We start from the raw sequence: 22,898 nt of genomic DNA on the forward strand, positions 1-22,898 counted from the left end.
CTGCAGTAGTAAGTTATAGAAACTATTATGCATTCTTTAATTCAAAAAAACAGAACATAAAAACAAAATCATACAGAAAGTTTAAACAGGAGATAGGAGAAATTTTAAAAAGAATATTAAAGGTTAACGCTCACCTAATGTTGCATCAAGGCGAGGTTAACAGGACTGTTATACTTATTTTGATCTATTAACCAAATCAATAATGATCTTTCCAGTTCAACTGTTAATCCACTACACTACTTTGTAATAACTGATGTTTTCTTTCTTTTTTTTTTTTTTTTTTTGCAGTTTTTGGCCGGGGCTGGGTTTGAACCCGCCACCTCCGGCATATGGGGCCTGCGCCCTACTCCTTTGAGTCACAGGCACTGCCCATAACTGATGTTTTCAGTGGAGCACACCGCCTTTCACTTTCACTCGTTTCATTATTCTCGTGTTATGCTTTGTAACTGCTCCAACAGTAGAATGACTGAAGCCTCCTGCTTTCCCAGCGAATGATGGCATCTGGCCTTTCTCTATATGCTTAATAATTTCTACTTTTGTTTCTATTGTAATCATCCTTCTCTTTGATACAGGCTCACCTGCACTTGCAGTAGACTTTTGCTTGGAGGCATGGTCATGAGGGTAAACACAGACACACAAAATTGAAAAAAAAAGTTAAGATGACAGTGATGCTGAGACTAGCTGCTAGTGTAAAGCTGCTGTGCCGATGAACTACTTGTGTCATATAGGTTTGTTTACATAAGGAGAAGAAACTAGGTCCCCAAGTTATTAATTTAATTAATTATAAGTCATTTTTTTTCTTTTTTGAAGTTTTTTTTTGGGGGGCCGGGGCTGGGTTTGAACCCACCACCTCCAGTATATGGGGTCAGCACCCTACTCCTTTGAGCCACAGGCACTGCCCTGTAAGTCATTCTTATGCAGAGTGGAGGGAGTCCATTCCTAAATTTGGAATGTCAGGTTGTCCCTAACCCTGGGCCTGCCTGTACTACAATAAGCTTCACAAACAGGGAAGTTAAATTAAAACTGACTGATGGTCTTTCCTTGTTGTCTCTTGTTCCAGATACATTTATCTTTTGTACCACCGAAGAACACATTGGCTCATGTTTATAAATTCTCCTACTAAATAGAGAAATAAGGAGGCATCCATACCTCAAACAAAGCAATCTTTGATTTTCAAGAAGCCCAAGATGAAATAAAATATTGTTCTGAAAAATGAGACTGTGTCTACCACTTTCTTTTTCTTTTTCCTGCCTTAGGTCATTCTCTGGAAAATGTATTTGGTAAACCCATGTGAAGCTGGCAGATGCAAAATAAAAACATAAAAATTATTTTCATTTTCCTTTAATGACAGTACATGTTCAAAAGTTTTTGTTTTAACACACTGGTAAGAACTCAAATAATGGCTGAGTTCCTGAACTTAAGCTTAAGAATATCACTGCATTTGCAATCAATATTTTATTTTAGTATCTTTTTTTTTTTGTGGTTTTTGGCCGGGGCTGGGTTTGAACCCGCCACCTCCGGCATATGGGACCAACGCCCTACTCCTTGAGCCACAGGCACCGCCCTTTAATATCTTTTTTTTTGCAGAGTCTCAAACTGTTGCCCTGGGTAGAGTGCCATGGCATCATAGCTCAAAGCAACCTCTAACTTTTGGGCTTAAGCAATCCTCTTGCCTCAGTTTTTCTATTTTTAGTAGAGACGGGGGTCTCGCTTTTGCTCAGGCTGATCTCGAACTTGTGACCTCAGGCAATCTGCCCACCTTGGCCTCTCAGAGTGCTAGGATTACAGGTGTGAGCTACCATGCCCAGCCACCTGCAATCAATTTTGTAAACTTTAAAAGCAAATAATCTTTTAAATTACTATTTGGATAAACTCTGCTTTTATATACCATCTGTCATGTAAGACAGGCAAGTGCTTTTGTGAAAAAGCAATGACGATCAAATGTGGTTTTATCACTTTCCAGTTGTGTTACCTGAGATGGTCCACTTAGAGCTTCAAGTGCCCCCTTTATAACATGGAGGATGGTACTGCTTGCCTGACAAAGTTGGCACAGAAAGTCTCGCAAAATTGAGAGTAAAGTTGAGAGTAAAGAAAGAATAAAAGTGTTCACCTGTGGCTCAAGTGGCTAAGGCACCAGGCACATACACCTGAGTTGGCAGGTTCGAATCCAGCCTGGGCCCGCCAAACAACAATGACGGCTGCAAGCAAAAAATAGCTGGGCATTGTGGCGGGCACCTGTAGTCCCAACTACTTGGGAGGCGGAGGCAGGAGAATTGCTTGAGCCCCAGAGTTGGAGGTTGCTGTGAGCTGTGATGCTACAGCACTCTACCCAGGGCGACAGCTTGAGGCTCTGCTCAAAAAAAAAAGTGTTCACCTGTGTTAAAGTTCCTGGAAGATGGCCTAATAAGTAGTAGGAGCCTAATAAAACTGAATTGTAGAACCCCACATTTTGAACAAGTTTCAATTTCTAACAAAATAGGATTTTAAATTTCCCCCTCAATAATTTCAGTTTGTATAAATTTTACTTCTCCAAAGCCATCATTCACGAAGTTTCATTGATTCTCCTATTAAAGTTGTAACCTTGTTGTAATTAAAAGTTTAGAAATTTAATGACTTGAAATGTAACATGGCACAGATGCCTTATTATACCAACTAGTTAACACAGTATTTGTTTTCTACATTAATTTTACTTGCTAATCAAAAATACTGCTTTCCCCCCCAAATAACATCAAAATAAAATTGCTGATGGTGCAATGGTGAAACCAACACCACCACGTTTGCAACAAGGCCACAATGAATTCTTTTTTTCATGAGCTGGCAGTTTCCAGGAAAATTTAAGATTCCCTATACCTTTAAGTCAGTTCATAAAACACCCAAATACAAAATCCGTGCTTTGCTACAAATCAAGTTACTCCTACAGCTTCAATGGACATGGAAGCTTTCTCTGCTTCCTACATTCTTTCCCCAAAAGTTCCATCAAAGAGCAGCCTATGAGCCAATGATCTAACCAAATCTCATCTGATCAGGCTAACCCCCTCTTAGCTAACAAGCTTCCAGAGAGGCCCACTGCTTTTAGGATAAAGATTGTCATCGAAGTCTTCATAACATGGACTACCTCTCTAGTTTCAATCTCTTACCATTCTTCTAAAACCCTCAGCCCTATTTAACAAACTATTTTAGATTATGAATATAGTGAATACACATATAACTATCTCTCAGGTCAACCCTTCCTTCCCTAAAAAACCTTCCCTACTGCCTTCATTTTAGATAACTGTTTGGGGGGGGGAGAGAGTAAAGAAAACCTCATGGGGTTTTGGGGATCAGCTCCTGAATTCATATCTCTGCATGATGCTGGGGCCAGGGCAGGTAGAAAGAGGTACCAAGATGCCAGTATATGTGTCATTGTACCTGTCAGTGTGTGTGAGGGCATGCCCACAATGTGCTTATCCAAGCCAGGGCACTAGTATAAAGCACTCTTAAAAGGTGGAGGTAGGCTGGGCATGGTGGCTCACAGCCAAAATCTCAGCACACTGGGAGGCCAAGACGAGAGGATGGCATAAGGCCAGGAGTTTGAGACATTTATCTAAGCAACACAGGGAGACACTGTCTCTATAAAAACTAAAAAAAGACAAAAAAAAAAAAAAATCAGCCAAGCATGGTGGCACATACCCGAAGTCCTAGCTACTCCAAAGGCTGACATAGGAGGATAGTTTGACCCCAAGAGTTTGAGGCTACAGTGAGCTATGATCGAGCCACTGCTACCAGTCTGGGAGAAAGAACATTTACAAAATAAAACGCATGTTCTTAGCAGACACAGCATTCTGCTGCTCTAGTCTTAAACCAAACCTTAACAGAAAACCACAAAAATTTTAAGATACAAGTTTTAAAACAACATAAATCTATACCAATTATCTATATTGCTTTACCTCCATTTTGATTAGGAAAGATGCTTTAAGAAAAAAGTTGGCATTATGGGATTGCACAGTTCCGGCCATCCAATAGGCTTATTCAACTAGTACAGGGGTTCTCTCCACTCGCAGAAGGCACCCAACAGGGTAGCACATATATGCTCTCTAAGTGAGAAAGCAACACCTTCTCACATACAACCCCCTGGAGAGAGATGGGGAGGGGGAGGGGGAGGACTTTACACCTGCAAACTCCTAACTCTATCAGCACCAGGGCTGGGAAAAACAGCACATATCTTTTATAAAAAAAATAAGAAGAGAAATAGGTTTCTTGATAAAGCCAGTAACTTTCAAATAAGAATCTTCTCATGCTATTTTTTTCTTAGGAGACTAGTAAGTGAAATGATTCAACAGCCAGCCTTTGTCTCCGTGTTGAACTAGTCAAGCCCTAATATAACTGCATAAGCAAACTGCTTAAAAGGGCAGCTGCCAGAATTCTTATTCCTCTTGGTAGAAAAACACTATAAGCACAAAGTGTTGTCATATTAATTAAGGCACTTCGAGGCACATCTGTCCCTAGGCCTTTGGATAATCAAAATGACCACTAAAAATAGAACAGCAGTATCTCCAATGGGGCAGATATGAGCCACCCCTAATCCTAAGAGACTCCTGTGAGATGTGACCTGGGGTACAATCATGTTTTGCAGTACCACGGAACATCCATCTAAACACAGCCAATATGTTTCCAGTTTTTACTTCAAGTCCTATTAAGGCTAAGAGTAATGAACATACAACTTTTAGTCCACAGTTAGCCAAGAAAACGCAGTTAGCTGAAAACTGCTCCCCAGATCTAAAAGGGCTGCTGCTTACACTGAAAGTCCAAAAGTTTCATGGCGAACATCTTGGTTTCTTTTTGTTTCTTGTTTTTGTTTTCAATTTCCCCATCACCAAAGTAAGCCAGCTTTTTCTGTCAAGATGCCCAGGCTGTGTGGCACTAGTGTCAAAGGCTGCCATTTGCTTCAAGGCATTGCCATCTGCAGCAGCACAACATTTTGTCTCAAAAAATAAACACATCTGCCCTTGCCAATGTCCTCCCACTGTGCCGCCCATCTGGAGCAGGTGAGCTGGAAAGCAAGCCTCGGCATGGGTGAGATGGGGGCAAGTAGGGAAGATGAGGCCTCGAGGGAGATGGCACACGGAAAAGGAAAAAGGCCGTGCTGCGTCATGTCACATCCTGCTAGCCACATTTGCCAAAAAGCATGTGAAATTACCCTTGTTAGTGATATTTTAATCACATGTAACAAATGGTTGGTAGTGTTCAGGGGACAAGACCTGCAAAGTCAAGGCTTCACCTGGGCCATCTGTTCCCAAGACCTCAGTGATACCAACAAACAGATGATGTCTTTGTTCCAGCTACCTAAGGCATAGAGAGAATAACTCTAGTGGTCAGAATAGAAGGCTCAAAACAACAGGATTCTTCTAGGACAAGAGCTCACTATACATGGCTACTACTAACCAGATGAAACACACCCAAATTCAGGATGGTGCTGGGACAAGCCATGGTCACTGCTGGAAACATATCTGAAATTTTTTCCTATGTGTATTTTCCCTTTTACTGAAAAAAATAAATTCAAGTCTGGTTATGGTCTTGACATTAGACCTTTAAAGCATGCTATTTAGGGACTGGAAGAAACCATATAAACCACCTAATCAAACGCTGGCTTTCTCCCAAGGTTTTCAACTCACTAAAACTCTTTCAACCATACCTTTAGTTTTCAAACTTTGGTAGAAAGGGGACAGTGAAGCCACCTTTTTAAATAAAACCTTCCACAGAGCTCCTACATGTAAAATAGATAAAAGCTGAGTTGATAAAGTCTGAATATCCCTACAGCAGAATGGGTATTTTTCCAACTCATTATTTCTACTGTTTACTTGCTAAACATTTATAATTATAGCCCTATAAGAAGATAAATTACCAAAGGCTCATGAAATACTTCAGAACAAGTTCTATGAAAACTCTTTGACCAGTGAGTAGCATTAGTAAAACTCTGATGATTACACACACCACGGAGGCCAACATTCTACTTCTAAGCCTTGCTACAAAATCCACATTCTCCAAGGACATCAGCTTTGGCTGGTTCATACCTCAGTCTCCATATCTCCAATAGAAATGGTAGATGGTAATAGATAATTTTAAGGGATTCATAATCCATATGGGCTAAACCTAATATGCCATATATTTCATTTCAAGTGAGAAACTGCGCTCCTTCTACAGCCCATTCATTAACCAAACTGTGACAATTTAAGCAGCAGGCTTTGAGCATAGTGCTAATCATGTCCAAAAGTCATTACAAAATTTTCAAAATAATTCTGTTAAAATTCAAATACACTTTAGGAGGCCAAGGTGGGGGGGATCACTTGAGCCCAAGAGTTTGAGACAAACATGAACAACATAGCAAGACTAACTCGGTCTCAACCACAAAATAAAAAATTAGTCAGGTATAGTAGCCCACACCAATAGTTCCCAGCTACTTGGGAGGCTGAAGCAGGAAGATCACTTGAGTTGAGGAATTTGAGGCTGTCATGAGCTATGATCATACCATAGTACTCCAGCCTGGCAACAGAGTAAGACACACACACACACACTCCAAACAGCAATGACAGAGTCTTTATTAAATCTTCTTTCTTTTTCTTTTCTTTCTTTCTTTTTTTTTTTTGGAGGCAGAGTCTCACTTTGTCACCCTGGGTAGAATGCTGTGTTAAATACTTTTTTCTAGGGAGGTATCATTCATTCATTCGAAATGTATTTTATTAAACCAATGGTTAATTCTCAGTTCTTGTGTATTTTGATCAAATGTGTAATGTGACACATCTGATCACTCCTTCCTTTTTAACAGATGAAGAAAGTGAGGCTCAGTAAGCATAAGTAACTTACTCAAGATTACACAAACTATTAGTAGTACACACCAGAGAAAGGGTTAGAACTCTGGTATATCTGACTTAAAAACTTGCATTTAAAGCAGCTTCGACTCTAGCCCAATTCATAATTGCCAAGTCATGGAAGCAAACCAAGTACCCATCAACCCATGAATGGATTAACAAATTGTGGTAAATGTACACTATGGAATACTATGCAGCCATAAAAAGATGGAGACTTCACATCTTTTATGTTTACCTGGATGGAAGTGAAACATACTCTTCTTAGTAAAGTATCTCAAGAATGGAAAAAAAAGTATCCAATGTATTCAATACTACCATGAAATCAGTATATAGTATGTGTATAACCTACACATTCATAGGAATGGTAAAACATAACTATAGTCCAGAAAAAAGGAGGGAAGAGCAAAGAGGGGAGGGGAGGAGGTTGGCTGGGAGGTAGGAGGGTATTTGGGGGATACAACCTAATCTGCATAATGCAATGATATATTTCTAAACTATTAAGAATAGAGTATGTGCCTTGGTGCCTGTAGCTCAAACAGCTAGGGTGCCAGACACATACACGGGAGCTGGTAGGTTCGAATCCAGCCCAGGCCTGCCAGACAACAATGACAACTACAACCAAAAAAATAGCTGGTGTTGCGGTGGGCGCCTGTAGTCCCAGCTACTTGGGAGGCCAAGGCAAGAGAATCGCTTAACCCCAAGAGTTTGAGGTTGCTGTGAGCTGTTATGCCAGAGCACTCTACCCAGGGCGATAGCCTGAGACTCTGTCTCTCTAAAAAAAAAAAAAAAAAGAGTATGAATGTTTTTACAACAAGTAATCAAGGAGACGGTTATGTTAATCAATTTGATGCAAGCATTCCCCATTGTATATCAAATTAGCACACTGTACCCCATAAATGCATTGATGTACACAGTTATGATTTAATAAAAAACTAAAAAAAAAAAAAAAATTTTTTTTAAAAGGCAGCTTCAGGGTGGTGCCTGTGGCTCAAAGGAGTAGGGCACCAGCCCCATATGCCAGAGGAGGCAGGTTCAAACCCAGCCCCAGCCAAAAACTGCAAAAAAAAAAAAAAAAGCAGCTTCCTAACTATCAAAAGTGGGGAGTCAAACTCATAGCAAAAGGCAAATAAGCCTTTTTTCTGCCTCTTGGAATCTAACCAGGAATAGAACAATGTAAATAAAAAACTAAAATGAAGGCTTTCGATTTTTTTCCTCTTTTTTTTTTAATCTTCTTATGATCTCATATGTTAATTCTTGAATTAACATTCATTCAGGGGCGGCGCCTGTGGCTCAGTGAGCAGGGCGCCGGCCCCATATGCCGAGGGTGGCGGGTTCAAACCCAGCCCCGGCCAAACTGCAACAAAAAAAAAATAGCCAGGCGTTGTGGCGGGCGCCTGTAGTCCCAGCTACTCGTGAGGCTGAAGCAAGAGAACCGCCTCAGCCCAGGAGTTGGAGGTTGCTGTGAGCTGTTTGATGCCACGGCACTCTACCGAGGGCAATAAAGTGAAACTCTGTCTCTACAAAAAAAAAAAAAAAAAGAATACTTCAGTAAAATTCCCTTCCAGTGGCGCACAACAGCATTTTCAGTAGTACATGTGGCCCTAACTGGATGACATTTATTCAGTAAATATTTCTTAACACCTATAAATAGGCACATATTAATACCAGTAATTTTTTATACCTCCCTCTTTATCAGATCAGTTCAAATAAAATAGCTGGATGGAGAATTCCCCACAGAAAGTTAACTTATAGCCATTAAATCGGTTCTCCAAACAAACAGCAATAGCAGCATAAAAACAAAAGTGACCTATTTACCAGTTATTTATGCCATACATGTGCTAACAGCTCTGCATGGTCACCTCATTTAATCTTCACGACAATTCTATGAAGTTGATACTATCATTTTGTAAGCAGGAAAATAAAGCTTAGAATTTGTCCATAGATATAAAGCTAGCAATTTAGTAATCCAATATTCAAACCCAAGTAGTCTAAATCAAGAGACTACGCTCTTAACCACAATGTCAAAATGCCTACATCTTAATGAGCCAGTTTACATAAAATTCATTATATACTCAGTGGTAAATAATTCATCCCAACCCAACATCACTCCCCACCACCAACAGCAATCTGGAAATCAATTTGAGGTATAGACATAAAGTTATGCATGGTAACTAGCTGGCCCAAAATAAGTCTCATGTGTCAAGTGGTATGATCATGTAGTATATGGACCAAATGTGGTTACTTTACATTTATTAAGATGATTAGCAAACTCTCACCACTTCCCTTCCCATAATAAAATGACTAAAACATAAATTCATATTTTGGAACTAACCATCTAATTTGATAGGAGGATAGGGGAGGAGGGATTGGACCTACAGCAGGAGCACAAGGCAGAGATACTTAATAGAGCACTGTCAATACTTAATACAGCACTGTCTACAAGGGATATTTGTTTGTTAAGACATCAAACAATTTTGCTAGGAGATTAACCGGATTCTCTGCATTTGCATGAAGCACACTGCCACTCTTATCTCAATTCTAAAAGAAGCTTAATTCACTTAATGTCTGTAGCATTTATGACAAAATATTTATTGTGCCCAAAGCTGGAATTCTTATTCCAGTTCTGCCTGATAAGTCAGAGGAACATTTTACATAGCAAGCCATAGCATACTCTTTGCTGAATACCACAGGACTTCTGGGTGGCAGGAAAGTTACTATCTGACCTATTTTTCTCTCTCAAGGAGGAGTGAACAAGAGATTACTGACCTTGCACCCAGATTAAAACAATCTATATAAATTTGTCATCTTCTGCCAATACTTCATGCCTCTAGCTTCTCTTCAAACACCTTGCATAAGCCCTTGGCAAAGCTAGTCCTGAGAGATTCCATTTACTGAGAAACTCTCAGTCCAGTGTTATTTGGCACAAGAAAATAAACTGCTTTAAAGATAAGTAGCAAGTAACTTTTTAAAAATATAACACTTGTGGGTGGCGCCTGTGGCTCAAAGGGGTAGGGCGCTAGCCCCATATGCTGGAGTGGTGGGTTCAAACCCAGCCCCAGTCAAAAACTACAAAAAAAAAAAAAAAAATATATATATATATAAAACACTTGTACTCTAATATAACTCAGTTTAAGCAAGTATAGATAAAACTCAGACCATAATAAAAATATGAACAGTGCCAGTGTTCTAGAAACACTGCTGAAGAACCAAGGAGCTGACCTTAAGGCAGAACAATCAAATAATTATGACACCATTAGTTTAGCTCTGTCTGACCTGCTGTGTGACCTGAAGCTAGTCCCTTTGCCACTTGATGCCTTTCATTATATATCAGTGATAGGGAATTAACTATAATACCATCTGTCTCAGTGGAATAGTGAGTAGATTAAATTATTAAGCAAAATGCTTTGGGCAAAAGTCTTATGAATGTTAAATATTATGATTTACAAGCATTCATTTTCTCAGCACTCCTGTGGGGTTAGAAGTTATCTCGATTTCATAGATGAGTAAACAGGCACGGAGGTAAGGTCACATGGTAAGGCTCTATTTATTTAGTCCCTGTGGGAAGGGATTAACATACACCTTTAGCAATCATATGAACTTTCTTGGCACATCCTACATAATCTGTAACGCATTCAGTACTTAACTTAGTGTTGCATCTTTTAACATGCTGTTGATGGAATTGAGACAACTCTAAAATAGCAACAAGGCCAGAATAAGCGAGGAGGAACAATCTGTGTCAAGACACATGTAAATGATCTCAAGATAAAAATTTGAATTATTATTTTTAGGGTTTTACCCCCACTACCACGAGGACCTTGAGCCACAGGAATTAAGAAATATGGCTTGCTATTTTGAAAAAATTTTGGCAGTTTCTTACAAAACCAAACATACTCTTACTATATGATGCAGCAATTGCACTCCGTGGTAGTTAACCCAAAGGAAGTGAAAACTTAAACAAAAACCTGGGCACGGATGTGTATAGCAGCTTTATTTATAATTGCCAAAACTCAGAAGCAACCAAGATGTCTTTCAGTAAGTGAACAGATAAAAGTATATCTAGACAAAAAAAAAAAAAGAAAAAAGTATATCTAGACAATAGAATATTATTATTCAGTGCTAAAGAGAAATGAGCTATCAAGCCATGAAAAGACATGCATACTACTAAGTAAAAGTCAATCCAGAAAGACTACATAATGTATGATTCCAGCTATATGACATTATGGAAAAGACAGAACCATGGAGACAGTAAAAAGGTCAGTGGTTACCAGGGGACAGAGAGAGATGAAAAGGCAGAGCACAGATGATTTTTAGGACAGTGAAAATACTTCATACGATACTATAATGATGGATATTTGCCATTAGATATTTTGTCCAAACCCACAGAACGTATAACACCAAGAATGATCCCTAATGTAAACTATAGGCTTTGAGTGAATATTGTCAATGCAGGTTAATCAACTGGCAAAATGTGCCACTCTGGTGGAGGATGCTGACAACAGGGAATGGTACACATGCAAGGGGAAAAGAGGTATATAGGAGATCTTTATAATTCCCTTTCAATTTTGCTGTGAACCTAAAACTACTCTAACAAATAGTCCTTAGAAATGAAAAAAAAACAAAAAAGGTTGTCAAAGGTCTTCATAGTGAATGCTCCAATCCAGCTCTTTAGTAATATATATTTTCCCTCTGGGCTTTCATCAGCAACTATGCACAAAGAAAAAACGATTCTAAAGGAACTAAAGAAGGAGTAAGTGGCAATGAGAAGTGTTCAGGCAGGCCAAAAATGGGCAAAAGTACTACTCATGTCTAATAGGAATATAAAAGAAACAAGACATTTTTCTGCTCTTACCTAAGGATGTTTTATATATTGCTTACCCGACTCCGAAGACAGTCAGCCAAGTTTCGGCGTGTGAAATTAGCTGCTGCTGTGGGAGATAATTCATATCCTGGTACAAGAGATAAAGAATTATACTTAAAGTAAAGCAGAAGAAATAACAGTGCCCCAAATCATTTCACTACCCCTGTTCTTAGAGCCCACCATCTTTTGTACACTCAGAGTATCCAAAGTACACAGACCAAGGGATATTATAAGTAGTTCTAGTCCCTTTATTCATGCAACAGTTGTGAAAAGCTGATTACTACTGACAGAAATTCCTGGATACAAACAGAATCAGGATGACTGTTCTATGGTGTGATTAAATTTATATCTTTGCACAGGCATAGTGGCTCACACCTGTAATCCTAGCATTCTGGGAGGCTAAGGCAGGTGGATTCCTTGAGCTGAGGAGTTCGAGACCAGCCTGAGCAAGAGCAAGACCCCATCTCTACTCAAAATAGAAAAACTAGCTGGATGTTGTGGCAGGTGCCTGTAGTCCCAGCTACACGGAAGGCTTACACAAGAGGATCGCTAAAGCCCAGGAGTTTGAAGTTGCTGTGAGCTATGATACCATAGCACTCTAGTCTGGAGCAACAGATTGAAATTCTGTCTCGAAAGCAAAAAAAAATTCACATCCTTGCTTCAGGTATTCATTCATCAAAAGATCGTTGTGTCTTCTGTAGAATGAAAGGAGTATGAATACACGGTGAGAAAAAAAAAGTCCTGAGATGCCAATTTTCTAAACTTTATTTAAAAAAGGACAAGAGAGGCTTGGCACCTGTAGTTCAGTGACTAGGATGCCGGCCACATACACTGGGGCTGGCAGGTTTGAACCTGGGCCAGCCAAACGACAACAACAACAAATAGCTGGGCATTGTGGCAGGCACCTGTAGTCTCAGCTACTTGGGAGGCTAAGCCCAAGAGTTTGAGGTTTCTGTGAGCTATGATACCACAGCTCTCTACCGAGGGCTACATAGTGAGACTATGTCTCAAAAAAAAAAAAAAAAAAGAAAGAAAAAAGACATGAGAGAAAACAGGTTAGGACAGCCTGAGAGCCATATTTTATTAAAGAAAACATAACTTTATTAAGAAAGATAATATGATTTTCAAAAGTATAAGCCACAGAAAAAGAATACTTCTGTATTCTGTAACATTTTAAAAAATAGACTATCTCAGGAGTAAAACTTCAAAAAGTTGTAATGCTAACAAAAGAACAACCCAGAAGAATGACATCAGGGGTGTATTCAATAGTGCAGTCACCTTGGACCTTAACCCCCTCCATAAAATGGGACCAGCGCCAAAAGGCAAAAGAATGATTCACAACTCAGGGGACTCACATGGAAAATGCCAGTTTGGAAAGACAAATTTTATAAGAGATTTCTATCACCACTGTCAGATGAGACTTAGATTCCAACAATTATTTACTGCACAGCCACTATGTTTCAGGATCTGTGCTCTGTGTTTTCACATGTATTACTGAATTCTACCCACACAAGTCTATTAGTAGTAAATTCTATTAGTATTAGTATTAAATAAGTATTAGTATTAGTATTGAATTCTACCCACACAAGTCTATTTTCCATTAAATCACAACAAAAGCAACACCACTAAGAATTTTTTTTTTTTTTTTTGAGACAGAGCCTCAAGCCTCCCTGGGTAGAGTGCCATAGCATCACAGCTCACAGCAACCTCCAACACCTGGGCTCAAGCGATTCTCCCGCCTCTGCCTCCCAAGTAGCTGGGACCCCGCCACAACACCCGGCTTTTGGTTACAGCCGTCATTGTTGTGTGGTGGGCCCGGGCTGGATTCGAACCCGCCAGCTCAGGTGTATGTGGCTGGCACCTTAGCCACTTGAGCCACAGGCGCCGAGCCCACCACTAAGAATTTGACCATTATCTTAAAGGTCAAAAAGTCTGACACTAAATTATCCACATATAGACTTACCTCTCTTTCTTTCACTTATTTTAGCTCAGTTCTTTAACTTCAATATATATGAGAATTACTACATAGGGTTACATACACAAAACTGTATTTAACAGATAATTTAAGGATTTTTAAGGGCAATTTTAACCAAACAAAATTTTTTACTTTAGAAGACCCTGAAATGCCCATAACCAGCCACTCCTGCAAATCTTCTTCACTCTTCCCCCTCTCCTAGGATAGCCAGTGAAATACTGTTGTACCTACTATACTTTAGAAGTATTATCAGCACTCTTGACACATAACCAAAGTGGAACCACTTTTAAAACAGCAGAATTCTTGAAATATTATAAACTTGCTTAAACCTAAGTACGTGTGCTTTATGTTCCTGAATGGCATGAACTGAGTCTGTTAATCTTTGAATTCTCTGTATTACTAAGCAGAGCACTTAACATAGATGAGGCCCTCAAAAATATTTATAGAATTGGGCGGCGCCTGTGGCGCAGTGAGTAGGGTGCCGGCCCCATATGCCAAGGGTGGCGGGTTCAAACCCAGCCCCGGCCAAACAGCAACAAAAAAATAGCCGGGCATTGTGGCGGGCGCCTGTAGTTCCAGCTACTCGGGAGGCTGAGGCAAGAGAATCATGTAAGCCCAAGAGCTGGAGGTTGCTGTGAGCCATGTGACGCCACGGCACTCTACCGAGGGTGGTACAATGAGACTCTGTCTCTACAAAAACAAAAAACAAAACAAAAAAATATATATATATTTATAGAATTGAATTATAATGCTAAATCTGCTGTCTAAAAAAACTATATATGCATGCAATTATATTCAAATTAATTCTTTCACAGCTCCACGCTGTACCAGTGAAGTGTACAACAGAGCTATTGAACTATGAGGTAAGAAGCTGCAAATAAGGTTTTCCCTACTGGAATACCACTACAAACCTTCCTGGATCAGAAGGCTGGTGGCTAGTAGTATTTGATCGGGACACTTTCCCATTGGATAAGAGTTCATTAGCCCCAGAAAGAACTCACAAAACCTCACAAGAGTCTTAATTATCCCATTAGACAGGAACCCACCTGACAGTAAGGTAGAATCCTTTTATAGAATAATAAATGCCTTAGTTACACAAAGTTTTAAGTTTACAAAGCATTTTTGTTAGGTTAAGCAGTGAGTTAGACATGAGCAGGGTGGGTGGCAGATGCAATTACGCTATTTTGGACTGGCTTGAGTCAGGCAGGCTTGAGTTGTCATGCTGAATTATCAACGGGAATGGGACTAATTGAGACTTTTCAAATGGGATGCCTTAAGATATAGGCTTATCTTGAGTGGCCCCTGTGGCTCAAGGAGTAGGGTGCTGGCCCCATATACCAGAGGTGGCGGGCTCAAACCCAGCCCCGGCCAAAAAAAATAAAAAAACATATAGGCTAATCAATGTTCCAGATACTTTCTAATAATGTGGACAGACAGATGTAGTCCATATGACATCGTACTAACTTTGGTCATTTTGGGAACAACCTGATTAGGATCTTGGGAAACTTCTAAGAAGCAACTGATAGCCCTCGAAAGTTGTGTATAAAATACAGAACCGCGCTTTCTAGTCACTAAGACAGGGCCCGGTTTGCTATCCGAACTTTTAAAATAAAAACTGCCTTTCTTGCTAAAACATTACTTGCTCTTGTTTTCAATTATTTCAGCAACTACCTCAAGTGGCCACCATGCAGCTCTAACATTTTGGTGAGCCAGCCAAGAAGGAGTCGCTTTTAATAAACTTTGGGACTTGCCTGCTTGCACCTGCTTGCTCTGCTCATTTACTCAATGAACTCAGTACCAATGACCATTCGTTGGTACTGGGAACCAAGAACCTAGGAATACAGGGACCTGACATCTGGTCCCAACACCTAACAGTATTAGTTTTTATTGTATTAGTTTTATCTACCAAGTAGACAATGGTTCTCTGCTCTGAGATTACTGAAGAAAATAGACTCAAATGAAAATATGACCATATAGGCCTGTTCATGTGTACAGCTGACAGGAGAGAGTATTTTTTTTTTCAGTTCAAATTTAAAGACAAACCAAGTGTTAAGGGCTGAATTTTGTCCTCCAAAAATTCATATGTTGAAGTAACCCCAGAACTTCAGAATGTGACAATATTCAGAGAAAGGGTCTTTAAAGTTAAAATTAAAACAAGATCATTAGGGTGGACCCTAATTAAATGTAACTGGCATCCTGTAAGTAGAGGAAATCTGGAGAAGGACAGTACAGGGGGAAACTGTGAAGACGCAGGCTTGTCCCTCCTACAAGCCAAGGACAGAGGTCTAAGAAATCAACCCTGTTGACACGCTGACCTCAGACTGCTAGCCTCCACAAGCGTGAGAAAATATATTTCTGTTGGTTGAAGCCACCCAGTCTGTGGTACTTTGTTAATGATAGCCCAAGAGAACAAATATGCTAACCAAAGCTACACTCTAATCTTACCCACCATTTCGCATCTTATAAAGTTGCACATTTTTCTGAATATATTCTGCAAACTGTACAGTGTCTCCAGCCTCTCCAACACATAGCAGCAAGATTTTTTCACTCATCTTAAACATCTTGTCATGATCTGCTCAAAGAAAAAAAGTGTTAGAAACTGCCTTAACAGAAATTAACAGCTATTATATATGGAACCATAAACAAGTTTATTAGTTACTACAGTTGGCCCTCCACATCCCTCAGTTCCACATCTGTGGATTCAACCAAGTGTGGAAAATATTCAGAAAAATAGTTGTGTCTGTACTGAATATGTACAGACCTTTTTTCATTGTCATTATTCCCTAAAATATGGCATAATAACTATTAACATAGTATTTACATTGCATCAGGTATTAAAGTAATCTAGAGATGACTTACAGTGTACAGGAATATGGGCAGGTTGTATGCAAATACTATATCATATTACATAAGGGACTTCAGCATTCATGGACTACGGTATCCACAGGGGCCCTGGAATCAAACCTCAAGGATACCAAGGGTTCACTATATATTAATAATTTTACTGAGTGGCTCCTGTGGCTCAAGGAGTAGGGCGCTGGCCCCATATACTGGAGGTGGTGGGTTCAAACCCAGCCCTGGCCAAAAACTGTAAAAATAAATAAATAAATAATAAAATAATAATAATAATTTTACTAATCATCGTTTTTAGAGTATATTAATAGGAAAACAGTATCAATTTCTCACTTTCACTCTTCATGTTAAACCATTAGCATATTTTATTACTATCAATATCAGGTAGAAATATATATATGAAAGGTGATAATTGAAAATAAAATTTAAAACATTTCAGAGCATTTGAAATTCCAGGAACAGAACTATAGAAGAAACTGACAGGATCTAGCCAATGACAAATATCTTTAGGATCATGATTACAAAGCCCTGAAATGTTTTTAAAATGTTATTTATGATATTTATACACATACAAAAGCATACATGATAAAGATGGTGCCATAATTAAAATTAAGGAACTCTCTTTAAAAAGAATAGAAACCAACTGAAAATATAAATCACTTTAAAAAATAAACTCCATTTCCAAAGCAAAAGAGAAAATTAAAATGATTGCAAAGCAAAAATTCTAACAAATATTTAAACAGTAAACTATTTTAAAAGCCTCATAAGAATCATAATCCTCTACAGTCTTATCTAAACAAACCAGACTCATTCAGATTAGATAGATAAGTAAATATTCAGATTGCAATTATTGCCCAAAGAAGAAAACTCCATATTGAATCTGCAGCTTCAGAGAAAGCCTAAATCTTCCTATCTTGCTCTTGCTTTCACTTTTCATTTTTCAAATAGTGCTGAATAATCTTCCCTGGAAGACATGTTTCCTGTTTGAAAACATCTGAAATGTCAAAATCCCTTAATAGGATTTAAAGAACAAAATGCTACTGTCAAATACTTTACAAGTGTTTGAGAGTTGTAGATACCAGTAATATGGTTTCTTAGACTTTGAAGAAAAAACACAAAATGTACCTGTAGATAGTATCAAATTGCCTCAAAACTCCTAAACAAACGCATTTTTACTTGTTATACAGGCTACAGTAAACATAAAGACTATTACTTTCCAAACTAGTTTATAAAAGAAAAATGTTCAGGTGGTGCCCATAGGGCAGTAGGGAGGCCGCCAGCCACATACACCAAGGCTGGCGGATTCCAACCTGGCCCAGGCCAGCTAAAACAACGACAACTGCAACAAAAAATTAGCCAGGCACTGTGATGGGCATCTGTAGTCCCAGGTACTTGGGAGGCTGAGGCAAGAGAATCGCTTAAACCCAAGAGTTTGAGGTTGCTGTGAGGGCAAACTCGATTGAGGGCAACACAGTGAGACTCTGTCTCAAAAAAAAAAGAAAGAAAGAAAAAGAAAAAACGTTCACTTATAATATGTTGTCTATGTAAAGAAAAAGGACCAGAAGGGTATATTCTAAGTGCTTGCCAATGATAAGAGTTTGGGCAATTTTTATTTCCTTGTTATGAAAGAAAACATTGTTTAGTAAGTTTGCATTACTTTTATATTAAGAAAAAAGCTGGGATTGTTTATAAAGAATCTCTGTCACATTTTGAAAATGGCTAAAATTCTAGGCAGTAAACTGTTAAATTTTGAAATGAACTTAATACAAGGCCAAAATGTTTTTTAAACAATAAGCATGTCCAGTGAGGAGTGGAGGTGTATAAAAACACAAGTGACATATACTAATGGCCCTGAGTTGTACAAGAAACTGCCTGTGCAGCTCTAGGGAATTTCTGGTCCTTGACAAGGAACTTGCAAGATTCCTACATATGAACACAAATGGTCAAAAAACAACAAAACAAACACAAAAAGAACACCAGTGTGTAATACTGAGGAAAACCAATATACTAGAAACCAACAGACCTCAGTTATATTCTGGACTCAGTATTATGAACTTGAGTAAATTACTTGTCCTCTCTAAGTCTCAGTTTCCAAAGGTGCAAAATGGTGAGGAATATCACTTATCCCTGCCTAATTCACAGATGAAGAAAACCATAATAAATTCTATATGCATACAGGATTATTATACTCAGTGTTAGATAATGTAGGTTAGATTATACATGCTAAAGGAAGTCAGAATAGAGAGTTCCATGTGGGCTGGCATACTCTAAGTAACTTTTTTTTTTTTACCCTTTTTTTTTTTTTATTAAATCATGGCTGTGTACATTAATGCGATCATGGAGACCATTCACTGGTTTTATAGACCGTTTGACACATTTTCATCACACTGGTTAACATAGCCTTCCTGGCATTTTCTTAGTTACTGTGTTAAGACATTTACATTCTACATTTACTAAGTTTCACATATACCCTTGTAAGATGCACCGCAGGTGTAATCCCACCAATCACCCTCCCTCCGCCCACCTCTAAGTAACTTAAAAGCAATTCTACATAGGCCAAGAGAAAAGAGACATGAAATGCAATACATAACCAAACCAAGAGTTGCACCACTCAACTTTAATAAACTGGCAATCTTTGAGAAAAGCCTTCTTTACAGTATCAAAATATTTTACAAAGTGACCTACTGAAAAACTGGATGTTGTATTTCATTTTATACTTGAAGAAAATGAGTCCCAAAATGCTACTACTTTTCAGCATCCATGCCTTGTCTAGACAAATTTATTCAGGAAATGAATGGCTAGGAAAAAGTCTTCATACACTTCTAAAACGCCTATCAAAAAATTTTATACCAGAAAAGACTAAGGAAATATTACAGAGGTGTGAGTGCAATTATTTCCTTTTTTTTTTTGAGACAGAGCCTCAAGCTGTCACCCTGGGTAGAGTGCCATGGCATCACAGTTCACGGCAACCTCCAGCTCCTGGGCTTAAGCGATTCTCCTGCCTCCACCTCCCAAGTAGCTGGGACTACAGGCGCCTGCCACAATGCCTGGCTTTTTTTTTTTTTTTTTTTTTTGGTTGCAGCCGTCGTTGTTTGGCCGCCCGGGCTGGATTTGAACCTGCCAGCTCAGGTGTATGTGGCTGGCACCTTAGCTGCTTGAGCCACAGGCACCCAGCCTATTTCTAATTATTTGTCAAGAACTAATGCCAATTCTTCTTTCTCCCATACCACTGTGATCTTTCTTTTCTCTGAATACTCAGGATTTACTCCTGAAATCTTTTATTTAAAAACTAACCTAATAGGCCGGGCACAGTGGCTCACGCCTGTAATCCCAGCACTCTGGGAGGTTGAGGTGGGTGGATTGCTTGAGCTCACGAGTTCAAGACCATCCTGAGCAAGAGTGAGACCCCATCTCTAAAAATAGCCGGGCATTGTGGTAGGCACCTATAGTCCCAGCTACTTGGGAGCCTGAGGCAAGAGGATCACTTGAGCCCAAGAATTTGAGGTTGCTCTGAGCTATGACACAAGGGCACTCTACCAGGGGCAAGAAAGTGAGACTCTGTCTCAAAAACAAATAAATAAGTAAATAAAAATAAAAACCTAACAACTAACTAGCAATACTTCTTTTATCATAAAAAATCATCTTGCGGTATTTATTTCCTTGTTGTCTTAATACCTTGGAACCTTCTATGGTCTATATCTAATCTGTGCTTACTGTAACAACTAGAAGTACTGTGTATGTAAGTAAGCCTGAAGTACATTCCACCTTTTGAACAATTTTTCATATATTATTGGGATGAAAGAGAAGACCTATAGTGGTATTGACTTGGTTATTGCTCTACCTAGATACCACTTCGTACTAAAATCACTTGCTTGTCAGAGGCCTTACTATTCAAAATAATGGACAAAATTACTCGTTTTGGAAAGACTAGTTTACAGTCTAGTCTACAGAAAGAACTTCTACAAACCAACCAGGGACTCTCCAAAAGTAATTTCACTTTAAGAACAATCCATATGGGCAGCGCCTATGGCTCAGTTGGTAAGGCGCTGGCCCCATATACCGAGGGTGGCGGGTTCAAACCCGGCCCCGGCTGAACTGCAAACCAAAAAATAGCTGGGTGTGTGGCGGGCGCCTATAGTCCCAGCTACTCGGGAGGCTGAGGCAAGAGAATCGCTGAAGCCCAGGAGTTGGAGGTTGCTATGAGCTGTGTGATGCCACAGCACTCTACCGAGGGCTATAAAGTGAGACTGTGTCTCTATAAAAAAAAAAAAAAAGAACAATCCATACTATACATGTAGATGTTTAACAAACCACTTTCAGATCCCTCTTTCTTCAGAAAAAATAGAACTCAAGCAAAGTTCGTCAGAGTTCTTCCCATCTCCCCAGGTGGGAGCCAGTACCTGACTATCAGATGTCCGTCACTTTACAAAGGCAGTAGTGGATGGTTTTCGCCTTTGTTCACATAACTTCAGGAAACTCCAGAACTGTCCTCTGCCCTCAAAGATTTCCCTAATCTCTATAACCAGAAGGAATCTCTTTTTCTTTTGCATTAATTGAGCATTTTGATTGTACTTTTCATGACACATCACTTTATAATTATAAAGTGTGTTATAATTATTTGTACATATACATAAATCTCTTACTGCATTGTAATTTCTTTTAAAATAGGGGCCACATCTTACTCTTCTTTGATCCCCTCCAGCACCTAGCACTGTCAAGTCCTATAGGTGCCCAAAAGCTAGTTGTCAAATGAACATTAACCATTCTGAGCCAAAGCATAATACTTTTGGGGCAAAAATGTTTTGGGGTATTTTTGGCACATAATACTTTTTCAACAGTAGTGTGTCTATGATCAATCATGAAAACAGACTCTTAGATTCTGCAGATCAATAAACAAAATCTTATTAAGTTATGTACCGAGTACTTATTATAGAAAGACAGTATATGTAGTAGTTATGGACTAAAGATGTGGACTCAGACTGTGTAGGATGAAAACAGGTTCTGTCCTTGTGACTGTTACGCAAGTTTCTTAACCTTTGTGCTTCAGAAATTTATAAAGTGGCAATATAATAGGGCCTATCTTAAATGGTAAAATGAATTTATGTAAATCGCTTAACATAGCATCTAATAAGCGACGAGCATTATTACCATTAAGTATTTGTCAAGTGTTAAGCATTTGCACATAAATCAATCTTTTAAACAAATCTGCAAATTTGCTGTTACTAATAAGGAAAGCTGGGCACTGCAAAATAACCTGTACAAAGCCATAAAGCAAATAAGTGACAGGCCCCTAACTCATTAACTACTTAAATATGAAGTAAATCTGGCAGCCAGTGCCTTGGAAACTAGAAGCGAAGGTTCCGAGCTGAGCCACGGAAAATGCAGACAGCGGAAGGGAAGCTTCTGGTTTCAGTCTCACTTTCCCCAGCATCCCACTTAATGCCGCCAGCAAACTAACTTCGTCAACAGAGACAATTGGAAACTTATCAGAAATTCTGGGGTAGGGAGCCTGGTGGCGGGCATGCGTTTAAATACTTAAAAACTGAATCCCTTTAGGCAATTCTTATCTAGCAAGAAGCCTCTGGAGAAGGACAAGGCAGAGCACTGACCTAGGATCCCGGGAGGAGCCAATGCCAAGACCCCAGGCTTGCTTGCTTGTTCCTCACTTATAAAAAAGATTTGCGGCAGGACAGGCCGGGTTCCACCTTCCAGACCCCCAGTACTCACCCAACCCCCACCATGAACTCCCTCCAGCTGCCCCTACAACCAGGCCCAGTCGGGCCTCCCTTCCCTGCTTCTCACCGTCCTTCATCTGGACAATATTGCTGGCGGCCACCCGGTCAGAGGCGACAAGAACATAGTCGGGACCCTGGATACCGATGAGGTACTCCATGGTGGCGGGAGGACAGGGACTGCAGGTTCCTCGGCCTCACCGGTGAGACAGCACCACTGAGCGAAACTTGGCGCGACGCCAGCCGCGCGACTATTCCGGCCCCTGGCGCTCGCAGATGACGTAAATGTCGCGAGAGGTTGGGAAGTGGGCGTGGTGTTGGGTGTATTACGCTGGGTATTTTCCTGTGTGATACTTAATGGCTGTGCAGGTCTCTTACCTTTTGTGACGGTCAGTTTCTTTATCTACAAATTGGGATTTTAAAATTCGCTTGAGGATAAAATCAGGCACTGTATGTAAAGTGCCAAGCACATGTGGGTGCCAGGAAGGGGTAGGTCCCAAGATGGCATTTCCCTTCATTGATCGGTTAGTTCTCACCAGAAACCTCTTACCTGCAAGCCGGAGTGGAGAAAAATTAATTTGAGAGGACCCCTACATAACATCCTTCACAAAGGCAATATGTCGTTAAACTAAAGA

General features: G+C 39.6%; 1 protein-coding gene across 1 annotated transcript in view; it reads right to left on the minus strand.

Moving 5' to 3' along the window:
- The window catches only part of PSMB2 (proteasome 20S subunit beta 2), a 39,365-nt gene extending 16,824 nt beyond the window's left edge, over positions 1–22,541 (minus strand). Inside the window, exons 1-3 of the mRNA XM_053576734.1 lie at positions 22,334–22,541; positions 16,128–16,250; positions 11,721–11,791 (exon numbers count right to left, since the gene is read on the minus strand). Coding sequence (XP_053432709.1) covers positions 11,721–11,791; positions 16,128–16,250; positions 22,334–22,424 — 285 coding nt within the window. The 5' untranslated portion in view covers positions 22,425–22,541. The remainder of the gene's footprint in view (positions 1–11,720; positions 11,792–16,127; positions 16,251–22,333) is intronic.
- Positions 22,542–22,898: the final 357 nt, after the last annotated feature.

Source organism: Nycticebus coucang, chromosome 22 (genome assembly GCF_027406575.1).
Source record: "Nycticebus coucang isolate mNycCou1 chromosome 22, mNycCou1.pri, whole genome shotgun sequence".
In the NCBI taxonomy this organism is placed as follows: Eukaryota; Metazoa; Chordata; class Mammalia; order Primates; family Lorisidae; genus Nycticebus; species Nycticebus coucang.